Source organism: Diabrotica virgifera, chromosome 9 (genome assembly GCF_917563875.1).
Source record: "Diabrotica virgifera virgifera chromosome 9, PGI_DIABVI_V3a".
Taxonomy (NCBI): domain Eukaryota; kingdom Metazoa; phylum Arthropoda; class Insecta; order Coleoptera; family Chrysomelidae; genus Diabrotica; species Diabrotica virgifera.
This window is the reverse complement of record NC_065451.1, coordinates 216926394-216938857: the sequence shown is the minus strand read 5'-3', so window position 1 is coordinate 216938857 and position 12464 is coordinate 216926394. Positions and strand designations below refer to the sequence as shown.

Sequence of the window (12464 nt, the reverse complement as noted above, 5' to 3'; positions counted from 1 at the left end):
CCTTAGTTTTAACAATTCTTCCGTTACCTGAAGATGGAAAGCACAGACTTGGGTTTTGGAAGGAATGGGTCTCAGAGAATTCATTCTACAGGTAGTGCGTAGTCATTGTTTTTAAGGCAGGTTCGAGTTTCTCTTCTACTTCTACAAAAATTTTTCCTTGAGTACATATTGCGAGATATAAAGAATGTACCCTATCTAAATGGTGGCCATTGAGAGTGTCGCGCAATTTGTGGAGCAACGCCTTGTGCGTTACTATATCATAGGCTGCTGTCAGAGCTACGGAAGCAGCCCCTGTTATAAGTTTTTCTTCGAAGTACTCTTCAATGTGTTCTGTTAGTGCGAGGACTTGATCAGTGCAAGATTGGCCGGGTCTGAATCCTTTTTTTTTGTGGAATAAGGTGTTTGTCGACTTTCTTTTCTATTCTGGACAGGATGAGTTTCTCGTATAGTTTGAAAAAGTAACACCACAGGGTAATATGTTCCTAGCTACTTGGATTTTCTGGATTCTTTCCTGATTTCAACAAGACCCGATTTTACATTTTCTCCAGGATTTTGGAATTTCGCAGGCTTTACAGTACGTGCTATAGAGTTAAAAGATCCATTTTTTTGTTCCTTGGTTTAGATGCTTTCTTTGTGAATTTGATATATCATCCACACCTGCAGCTTTCCTGTTTTTTAAGCTGTTCATACATACCGCTTTCGTAACCAGGAAATCCTCCTACGTCCCACATTTCTCTTTCCCGAGATTTTTCCTTGGATTATGAGTCTTAGCAGAGAGTACTTTCTCCTCTCATTATGTGGCCTAGATATTCCAGTTTTTTCGTTTGTATGGTTTTTATGACTTCGCATTCCTTCCCCATCTTCAGCAAAACATCTTGATTTGTTACTCTTTCTGTCCATGGTATTTTCCACATTCTCCTGTAACACCACATCTCGAATGCCTCAATGTTTATCTTTTTCAGTGTCCAAGCTTCCATGCCGTACAGCAGAACGGAGAAAACATAGCACCTTAACATTCTTGTTCTTAAGTTTATATTTATGTCCCGGCTGCATAGGAACCTTTTCATTTTGACAAACGATTGTCTCGCTATCTCTATTCGCCTCTTGATTTCTCTTGCCTGGTCATTAGTATCAGTGAAACAAACCCCTAAATATTTGTAGGACGTAACTCTTTCAACTGGCTGATTATTTATGGTTAAATTCACATTGGCGTATTACCTTCTTTGTTACAATCATGAATTTAGTCTTTTTGATGTTCAGTTTTAGACCATACTTATTGGTATGAGTGTTTATGTTTTCCATCAAATACTGTAAATTTGCTAGGTTATCTGTTACTATTAGCGTGTCATCAGGGTATCGTATATTGTTAATTAACTCTCCGTTAATGTTCATACCAATGTTTTGCTCTAGGAGCGCTTCCTGACATATTGTTTCGCTATATATATTGAATAGTAGTGGAGAAAGCACACAAACCTGACGCACACCTCGACGAATCTCAATTTCTTCGGTTAACTCATTATCAACCTTGATTTTTGCTGTTTGTCCCCAGTACAACCTGGATATGATGTTAATGTCGCGACTGTCGATGTTTTTGCTTCTTAGGATTTCATACAGCTTTTGGTGTCTGACTTTATCGAAGGCCTTCTCAAAATCTATGAAACCTACGTAGAGGTCTTGGTTTACATCCAAACATCTTTGCATTAACACACTCAGACCAAACAAAGCTTCCCGTGTTCCCAATCCACTTCTGAATCCAAACTGTGTGGCGCTTATGTCCTCTTCTAGTTTATTAAATATTCTTTTGTGAATTATTTTTAAAAATACCTTTAGTGTGTGGCTCATCAATGCTATAGTTCTGGGGTCTGAACACTCTCTGGCGTTATTCGTCTTCGGAATTGTGACAAAAGTAGAGGAGAGCCATTTCTTTGATATGATGCCTGTTCTATAAATTGTGTTAAAGAGGTTCACTATTATTTCAAGTGTGTCGTCGTCTATAAGTTTTAACACTTCTACAGGAATTTCATCTGGTCCTGCAGCTTTACCCCCTTTAGTGTTCCTTATAGCATATTCTATCTCGCTTTTTAGGATTTCAGGCCCTGTTGTGTCGTCTGTAGGTTCTGCCACTGCTATTTCTGGTCTTTCGTCTGCAAAAAGTTCTTCAATGTATTATGTCCATCTTGCCAGTTTTTCATTTAAATCTGTAATTATTTTACCTTTTTTGTCTTTTACGATGGATGCTTGTTTCACTTTTTTACCTGTTATTTCCTCTACTATATTTCATGTCTATTTTTTCGATCCACTTTTCTTTTCTGGCTTGACTCAGTTGTTGGAGTAGAGTTGCTCCACAGTCAACCGTTTCTTGGCTAAAAGGATCAGTTGCATAGAGGTTCTCATTAGTTCTTTGGACTCGCTGAACATCACGGGAGCACATTGTTGTCTACATCCACTGAGGATAAGTTTCCTAAACACATTTTTTTTTATTTTTAGACACATTCTTTATCAATTCTACGTTCCACGTAGTCAAAGACTTATTTATGAGCTGACATGGTCTCCTTTATTATTTCTGTTGTAATAGTATATTAAGTATGGAGAACGGTAAGGGTTTTATACCGATCGAAGACAATTGTTTGGAGGAGGAGCGGAGCGACGACTCCAATTATTGTCTGAGATCGGTTACCCTTAACGTTCGACATGCTTATAACGTTTTTTGCACGATTGATACCATTATAAAATTAAATATTTTCGTCATATTGACTAGTTTCATTCATTTTATCAAGATAGATACTTTGGTTGTTAGGTAGTAACTAGGGTGCATAACAACAATGAAGAATTGAGTTTTTATTTAGTTGTCAATAATTTTAAGTACAATTTTGATTATTATAAATTAAAATATGAGCGAAAGTGAATTTGAAGAAATTGAACGGGCTTGGGAAGAAGGGTGTTCCGCAAACAAATTGTACCATAAGTTTCAATATTAATAAATAATTCGTTAGTTTTCTTTATTCTTTCAAAAAATAAATTAAAATTAAGAGATTTTTTAACTCGACGGTAAGTGAATTACTTACCGTCGAGTTGGAGTACTTACCGTCGAGTTGGATTACTTACCGTCGAGTTGCTAGTAAATGTCACCTACTGAAGTAAAATCTGTCACGGTAAACAGTCAAAAATGATCAATCGTGCAAAAATAAATATTAAATTTTACTATTTTTATGTTTTTGTCCTTCCTTTCTAGTGTCCGATAGTGTGCGCATATTTAAATTTTGTGGGTATTCAATTGTATCAGTATTTCCCAGTGTTCCTCCACAGATTGTTGTAATGTGATCAAAAACAACTATTAAAAACATCGGAGATAAGTTGAAAACTATTATTGGAAACGTGAAATGTCTAAATTTTTGAAAATATCAAAAAAATTGTATTAAATAGAATGAGACACTTTCTCGAGATCAAGAAAACACGAAAATTCTCTGTTTCATTATATTTGCTGTGTTTTGAACTCTCTTTTGCGATGTTTTACCTGATAGATAGGTATGTCTAATTTAGATACCTGTAACATTCAATTCTGAAAATAATCAAATTTAACAAAAACAGTCTATTGTTGGACAAATAAATCAGTTTTAAAGCAAAATTACCACAATAAAGTGCTTATTAATAACAAACACACCACCAAAAACAAAAAACAAACAAATAAAAACATCAAGTGATTAATTAAACACAAACGTGCAAAACAAAAAAAATTGACAAAGAAGCGTTTTTTACGGTGCTAACTTACAGTTTCCTGTTTTGAGAGGAATTCGTGAAATAAATCAGTTTATTTAATACTTCAGTGGCTGTTTCAAGTTTGGCAAAGGTGAAAATGAAGGTATATTATTCGTAACTACAGTTTATCGAATATAGAAAATATTCAGTATGTCCATAAAGTTATATGTACGAATATTTGAAATTTGGGGATGAATTGTCAGAAAAAGAACTCAAACATGTAACGATAGCACTACCTACGACTTCCCTTCAACTCACGATGGAGATGGAGCACCAATAACGATATAAAAGGAGCTTCGTTACAACAGAAGGAGAGTTCAGCCAGAGTATTGATCTGGGGAATCTACTAGCTGAAAGATACTGCCTGGAGGCCAACCGAGCTCTTAACGACGTATTGAGTTAGAGCCAAACCGTCCTCTAGCAGCGAATAAGCATTGATTAATCGCCGAGCCGTTGCTTACCGGACCGAGTGTTGATTTTTCTATCCCATCTCAATCTTGTCAAGATCTTGACAATCCCTCAACTAATCAAGATACCACAAGAAGATGCGGTGTTGATATACTCTATCGACAAAACAAACTCAACTTCAGATAACCTTCGTTAAAGATTATTTAATCCCTGGCTAAAGGAATTTGTTCTTCGGCGGCTTAAACATTAAAAAAATGCTTCAAAAGATGCGCAACTCCAAGTCAGTTAACGTGTTTGAGTTTCTTTTCGAAAATAGGTCCGCCAATTCAACATTTGTATAACTTTATAGACCAGATAGTACCATGGATGGCAATATAGGAAAATATGTCATAAATTAAGCAACCAACTGTTGGTGGATGAATAAAATATGCTTATTTTTTATGGGGAACATACACAAATTCGAGTGTGTTATATACTAGTGGAAGTATATACATATGTATGTTACTAAATGAAGTGGCACAATTTTAGATAGTATGTCCGCATGGCAATATGTCGTTAGATAGTCTCAAGATAGAAAAAACTGTTAAAAAAATAATATAAAAATCTAAAAATACTCAAAAAATAAATAAAAATTTAAAAATCCAATAATGCTCTTAACCTTAATAAGCCCGAGCGGGGTGTACTTGAATCCCGGACATAAATTTTTGGCGATATTTTCAAAATAATTTTTTTATTTAATTTAATAGCATCTTAAGCCCAAATTAGCACATTGTGGGTGAGTTCTACGTTGTCGTGATGTAAAATCAAGGAAAAGTTCAAACATTACCGAAACAGATATTTTTGGTGCCTCAAAACATGTATACCCGTAAGCAGCACTGATGAAAGAATTGTTACTCCGAAAACGTCTCGTGATAGCCCGAAATGGTATTTTTTAATATGAGTACATATACCTTTTATAAAGCATTTTTAATTAATTTTTCGTGATTCACATGGTATACAGACGACTAGAGGAAATTATTTTCCTTGTGGATTTTGAATCTTCAATCTTTTAATAAATGGGACATACTATCCAAAAGTGTGTTATCACAATGATAAATAACATATAGTAGGTACTTTGAGAAAAACGTTGATGTTACTGACCTCTCAATCAGTTTTCGCATTTCTTCGTGGGTCATGCCACCATCCTTCGAGTTACCTCTCATTACTGAAAACAAATCATACTTAACTACACGACCAAAAGACGACACTGAAACTAGCTCACAACAAATAAAAACAATTCGTTTGTATAAATATAAACCCGAGTAGGATTATTTCACGTTGATTAAGAAGTGACAGTAAATTGTTTGTTTAATACATAAAATACGTAATGGTAAAACTGTGTATACAGGGGTAGATAAAATGCAGATAACAGCACAGTTACAAGTACAGCTTAATTATACGCTATATTAAAGTGAGCTGCACAAAAATGAAAGTTTAAACAAAACATATTTTGACATCTACAGATTGTTTAGCTATGCCATATTTTTAAGATTCTTCTTCTTAGCCTTCTACTGTACGTCAATTCTTTGACATAAGCCTCCCCCAATTGCTTCTATTGATTTCTGTTCCGGCTATTCTTTTAATGTCATCTACCAATTTTATCTGTGGTCTTCCTCTTTTTTGGTCGTTTACCTTTATATTGCCAGTCATTTTATCCTCCAAAGTGTAGTTAGCATCTTTTTAATATAACTCTATGCAAATTTCATTGGATTGGTTAATATAAACTTTTGTCGCCATACCCAAGACAATAACTGCAAAGTTTGTGAAGATTATAGTATACTAATCAAGTTGATGAGTCACGCTTCCAAGGCATTTCTGAGGACAATCCGTTCAATGATACACAAAAACTGCGAGAATATGAGTGGGGATAGACAATTCGTATCTATAAAAGGGCTTGGCTCTAGGGAAACACTACTTTCTTTAAAGTTACTCGTACAAAGGTACTATGACCAAAAGCTTGATGTTTCTATATACCTCACTGACTATCAAAAAGCCTATGGTAATGTTTGACATAAGTCACTTCCGCAGCGTTTACAGAAACCGGTGTTGAGGATAAAATAACTGCCTTGGTTATTTTAAAGAGGATTAAAAAGTAGAATTAACTAATTCACAATCTGTAAATGTCATCATACAGGTTAAACAATTTTAAAAATCGTGTTTTAATTAATGTCTATCATACAATGTTAAATCTTAAGTTGAGCCGGCAAACCACTTATATGCAGACCATAAATGAAGAAGAAAAAATTTTTTAGCATATAATTAAGCTGAAAAGTCTATTATTTTCGCTATTTTTCCTGTATATTTTTATAAAGTCGATTATGTACTCAAAGTTTAACGAAATTTGCTCCACATTGTATTATATTTCTTAAATTTTCTGTTGATTTTTGATCTCTTGATTTCTGTTTTATCTTATACTAGTTTTGTTTTAGCATGTATTTAACAAACTGCATCTGTTAACAGGAGACGTAGGTACCGTAAATAAAGGAATACGGCAGGGTTGAGTACTCTCCCTTCTTATGTTTAGTATCCGAATATATTTTTCCAAGAGGAAAATAGGGAAAAGGGAATAAAAGACAAAGGAGTCTAACCAAAACAGCTTGAGGTATGCAGATGACACTAAGGTCTGTATACCAATAGATTTGGTATACAGACGAATCCAATACTAGAGAGGGCGAGGGGACAAGAATATACTCCAAACATACAAGAATTAGCGAAACCTTTTCCATGGGGAGGAACTGCACGATACATGCGATACTACAATGTGCAAAGGAAAATAATGAGTGAGCGCTTAAAAAAAAGAGCAGATCCAAATATTGTCTGACTTCCAAGCGCCACTGAAGCACTGGAGTGTTAGGAAGTGACCTCCAGACTGGTATGATAATGAGATGAGATCTACTTGTTAGAAGAGGATCGAACTTATCAAATGGACCGGCTGTGACTCTGGAAGTACCAAAGGCTGCAGTATGTGGCGGTTTTAGAGAAGGACTGTCTTTTCCAAGGAAATATTAATCAGGAGATCAGCAAGCCGTCTTATTGTCGGGGTCCATCGTTTATCTCCACAGTTCTAGAATTCTCTCCCTGTATCCTAACACTGGCTTTTACGTTAGGCATTGTCATTTTCTCATGCATTGAGTTTGGTATACCGGGTTGTCATTGTTAAATTCTAATGTTATCTCTTTGAGGATCTTTCTTGTTGAATGAATCTGGTCAATTGTTAATTTTACTGGAGTGAATCCAGCCTGGTTCAACTCGTTGGAATAAAATATGCTCGAAGAGAAAAATATATAGCGCAGAACAGGCCTCCGCCTTTGGCGGGACTTACTGTTGCTAGGAGAAGGTTCAATATCGTCTTGTCAAGGGATGTTACAAGGGATCTGAATATAGCAGAGTCGAACAAAAGGTCCAAAAACGAAAAAGGTATCATGCCATCCTTAAAGACAAAAAATTTAATAAAATACGATAATACAAAATAAAGCAAGTTTTGGTAAACTAATTTTTTAAGCAGTAATCTGGACTAGATTTCAATTCATGATAATTAACAATTAAAAGGAATCTTCTGTGATGTTTACATATGTGGAATAATCAACTAGCAAATGTTTCAAAATTCAAAATACTTACCAAAAAAAAACTATTTCGTGTTTGCTTTAGCTTTAATATTATTCCCTAACAGTATTATTCGAAACATATAAAATACCTTATAAATAGTGATAGAATTAAAATAACATTGTAATGATCGGTTTTGGAAATTGTAATAGAGTACATGTAACCAGAAATATATAAATAAATGTTACAAACATACAAAGGGGTCATCTTTTAACGATACAGATAAGTATATGTGATTTGTAAGCCCCTTCCCTTCCAGTACCAACAAACCCTTAAAATTACCTGAAGTTAAGCATCTTCATTACTTATACGTATTAAAATTAGTTAAAAAATTTCATGTCATGAAACGGGTTTAGTAGCTCATAAAACAAGAGAAGTCATAAAAATTAAAATTGAATGGTTTATCTATAAAACGTTTCTTATACAGTTTAGAGAAAAGTGGTTAAAATAAAAGTTGTAGATCTTTAATTTGCTAGTTTCTAAATTAAAATACATAAACAATTGACCGAGATAATTGCAAAAAACCCTTATTTTTGCAGTAGTTTATAAATGTTAATAACTTTGTTTTTTGAATAATGACATGTAATATAACTACTTGAAATTATGACAATTAAAAGGTTATCGAAGTCTGCTAAATCGCAGCTAGATCGACCAAATAGTTTGTAAGTTATTAAATTTATTTATCCCATAAACGTATGTTGTAAATTAATTTCTAACCAACGACAAGCTACCACGACATGACACACACCAACCTATCACATGTCTGAAACTAGCTTCTGAGCTTAGCTTGGACAAGAACGTAGTATAGTAACATTTAGTTAATCATTTTGGTTACATAGTACTCAAAATAAATGCGTGAATATGCGAAAATAAAAATAAAAAACACGTGGTTAGTCACACACACATGACATGCAGTTAAAAACATCATGGCACCATGCACTGAAATACTGAAAACCAGATGAATTATTAGGCCAGTCTGTATAACACAAATGAATTAATAAGTACCTAAGTATGGTTTTAAAAACACTTTGAATGTATTGGTCCAACTGTTGCTACGCCACTGGTAGCAAAATAATTTCCTCTTGTCAGTCACTTGTTCCGAAGAAATCACCTGTAGAATGCATTCAAAATGCATTCGAAAAAATACCACACTCATTTCCACTTCTGCTCCGATGCATCCGAGAAGGAGACTCTGACTCTGACCGGTGCTCTGACTACCGGACGAGAATAATCAGTCTTGCGGCGCGGCGACCAGCTCTAGACTGCCTGGCCAGCCACTAGTGAACAGGCAGGACAACCTGACTGGCGGAACTCTGTAGTAGTAGGCTTACCATAATTACGAAGAGCCAAACCGGGACGCAGAAGATGAAGAGGCTCATTTTCGTTTTGCTTTTCGTTTAGTTTGTGTAAAAAATGTGAATATATTTTTTATGAGAAAAAGAGATAAAGTACAATACAAACAACACTAAAAATTTGACCAGTTATATTATTTATTTTTATAAAATTATATTTGCCATAAAATTCAGTACATGACATGTTCAAGTTGAGTTTGCACGTAAACAAGGCATATTCTTCCTCCCGATCGTCAGACCACATTTTTTTCATCCGTGAAAAAATTCTCTCCAGTGGCGCTGAAGTACCGGGTAGACACATAGCAAACTCCATAATTTTTTTAATTCAGCACCTCAATACGCTACTTGTGAAAATGGGTGAATAACTGGACCCATTTCTCGGAATAACTAGTTTCATTAGAATTTTGGAAGAAGCCTTTTACCACAGTATAAAGAGGGGCAGTAGAACCACTCTCCGAAAAATTGGAAGTAAAATCTGTAGTCGCGCATGGCGACCGCGCAATGTTCTTAGTCGCTTTTGCCCCACTCTCGCATTGCTAGTCGCATAGAAACGTACGGATTTTAACAGGGAAAACCCGCATCCACCACTGGTGAATTATCAAGTGCGTACTGCCGGTATTACTTTTTGAGATCAAAGTGCCGACAGAGAAGTGGTTTTACTGTCCCTTTTTATACTGTGCCTTTTACCATTAACACCTCATCAAATAACTCATCAATCTTTATTTGGGTTTTCGATTGAGGTTTTTGCATTTTATTTATATTTTTTGCTGCTTTTTCGATGTCACTCCAGTTAAGCTCATTTTTCAAGCAGAACTACTCAAAATCTTCGGCTCCGCCGAAGATCTTTTCCCACAATTCTAAATAAGAAATGCAGCGCTCATAGAAAGCGTGAACGTCACTAATGAAGTTTTCGACATTTATCAACATTTATCGACATTTCAACATTATCATTCAATTTATTTAAGAGTTGTTTAGCTGCTTGTGGAAGAAATTTGTTCTTCATCCTGTTTTGAAGATTGTTTTTTAACTTTTGTGAACTCCATACCTACATCTGTCACAGTTGAGTTAGTCTTTTCCATAGACTAAACGGTTTTGTTGAATACATTTAACTGTCCGAGCACAAACCAAAAGTAAAGTGCTCCCAGTTCTGTTGTGAAGAAATTTAGCAATGCGAGAGGGCAGTTTACTTGAGCAAGAAAATAAGATTTCAAGCATTAGTGTAGCGGCAGTATCCTTTCCACAGCTGGTAATAAAGACAGCAATCTTGTATTTCCATGTTTCACTAATTTTTTGAACTCGATGACAGCTGTCTCACAAAACCCTTTTAAGTTTGTAACGCGTACTATATGGTATATATACAAAAATATTTGTATATTTTTACAATGATTGCTTGTATTTCGACAGGAAGACCATTAACTGCATGTTGAATTATTTTGTGAACGATGTGTGCGCTGGAACAAATGCCTTTTATGGTAACGCCGATAACTTCCTTGAACCTGGAATAGACGTTGTTGGTGTCTCGCCAGTTTTCCCTCCGAAATTCGTATTACAGTTATCACCACAGAAAGCTGCCATCTTGTTTTCTATTTAGTGTTTTTTTATTATCGACATTATGTGATTTGTCAAGATTTCAGACGTTTCTCCGGCGACAGATTAAAAATCGAGTAACTTTACAGACAGATATTCTGTCTCAGGTACCAAGTACCTAAAACTTTTGGTGCCTGTAAATTGAACATCATGTATGTTTGATGTATCTGTTGAAATGCCCGAAAATTTGCATTCTTTTAGCTCGTTGTGTAGTTCATCTCTTGCCATCGGTGCGAGGTGCAATCACTCCCGTGATGATCGCTTAGCACTTGGTGCGTGTAGACCCCAATTTGGGCTCAAACAGCTTCGATATTTATTTTGAGGAGCAATCAGATGTCTTAAATTTATGTATTATTGTGGATTGCTATATGGAATGCAAAAGTAGCTTCTTTAGCAGCAATGGAAAGTTCATTTTCTACGGGTTCAGCATTTTTGAAAAACGATGTTATGGTAGATGAGCTTGCAATGGTACTTGCGCTGGACTTGTGTTTTGAGCACTTTGGACGATCCTTGATCAATGGCTTGGGTGTCGGTGTTGTTCAAGTTTGACCGGGACACTAATGCAAACCGGCCGGGACGCCGGGACAGGGATCTCAAACCGGGACCGTCCCGGTCAAACCGGGACGTATGGTAAGCCTATGTAGTAGTGATGTAACGAATGTCATTTTTTGAACATTCGCGAATACGAATGCGAATATCTGCTACCGACATTCGCGAATGCGGATGCGAATGCGAATGTCCAGTTTTTTAATAATTTGTTTCTATTTTTGTAATGTTTCCTAAATTTATAATGAAAAGTTAATTGGTATTTAGTGTAAATCAATCTGAATCTTAATCTTTATCACATAATACCAAATAATAAAATAAGGTGAAAGCTGATAATGTGATTATTCGAGGTTAAGTTACCTTTTCTTAATAAAAAAAGTTGAGAAGTGAATAGATTTTGATATTATTAACCTAATATTATCTTCAAATAATTTTTTTCCTGATATTCATATTCGCAAAACATTCGCACAAACTTCGCGAATGCGAATGCGAATATGCAAAAATATGCGAATATTCGCGAATGCGAATACGAATATTCGTTACATCACTACTCTGTAGTGAAGAGCTTCGCCGCTCGTAATCGAACATGATCCGTGGAGCCGTGGACTGAACAGCTCCGATCGGGGTTGTATGGGCGTCCGTATATTTACTAATATTTTGATTGTGGGACTGTTTTGCCTTACACTGGAGTGAAATGTAAGGATATTTTCTTTTGATAATAATAAATATAATTTTATTTTTCTTTTGCAGCCGTCCATCAAGGGAGTTATCTCCGATAGAATTCATTTTATTTTGTTCTTTTAATTTTGAACTGTATATAAATATCCTGAGTATATTTACTTTATTTTTAACCTGTGCTTTACTGTGTCTGTCGTTCTGAAAGAGCTACTTGTCACAAAATGTCAAAAAAACCATACGTGTACCTACTAAATCATTATTTTTTTGTTAAAGAACTGGCCCAAAGATGGGTTAATGAATGCTTTTAGTGACAATGAGTTGAAGAACCTAATCTAAAAGAACTAGATCACGCTCACAACTCACTTACCCTGTTCATCTTCTGAAACAATACCAAACGGTTTAATTTTTTTGTTCACTTAATTATATTTAGGCCTAATTAGTAATTTTGTAGTGTAAGGTTTTATCAATACTTCTCGAGTCGAACAGAAATATGTA

At 35.2% G+C, this 12464-nt stretch overlaps 1 protein-coding gene across 9 annotated transcripts in view; it reads right to left on the bottom strand.

Moving 5' to 3' along the window:
* The window catches only part of LOC114337166 (cell adhesion molecule Dscam2), a 477141-nt gene that overhangs the window by 24623 nt on the left and 440054 nt on the right, over positions 1–12464 (bottom strand). For 8 of the 9 annotated variants that reach the window (XM_050660810.1, XM_050660803.1, XM_050660808.1 and 5 more), the window contains one exon: positions 5305–5368. The exons of the other annotated variant lie outside the window; for it this stretch is intronic. In XM_050660810.1, the coding sequence (XP_050516767.1) occupies positions 5305–5368 (64 nt within the window). The remainder of the gene's footprint in view (positions 1–5304; positions 5369–12464) is intronic. 9 annotated transcript variants of the gene reach the window in all.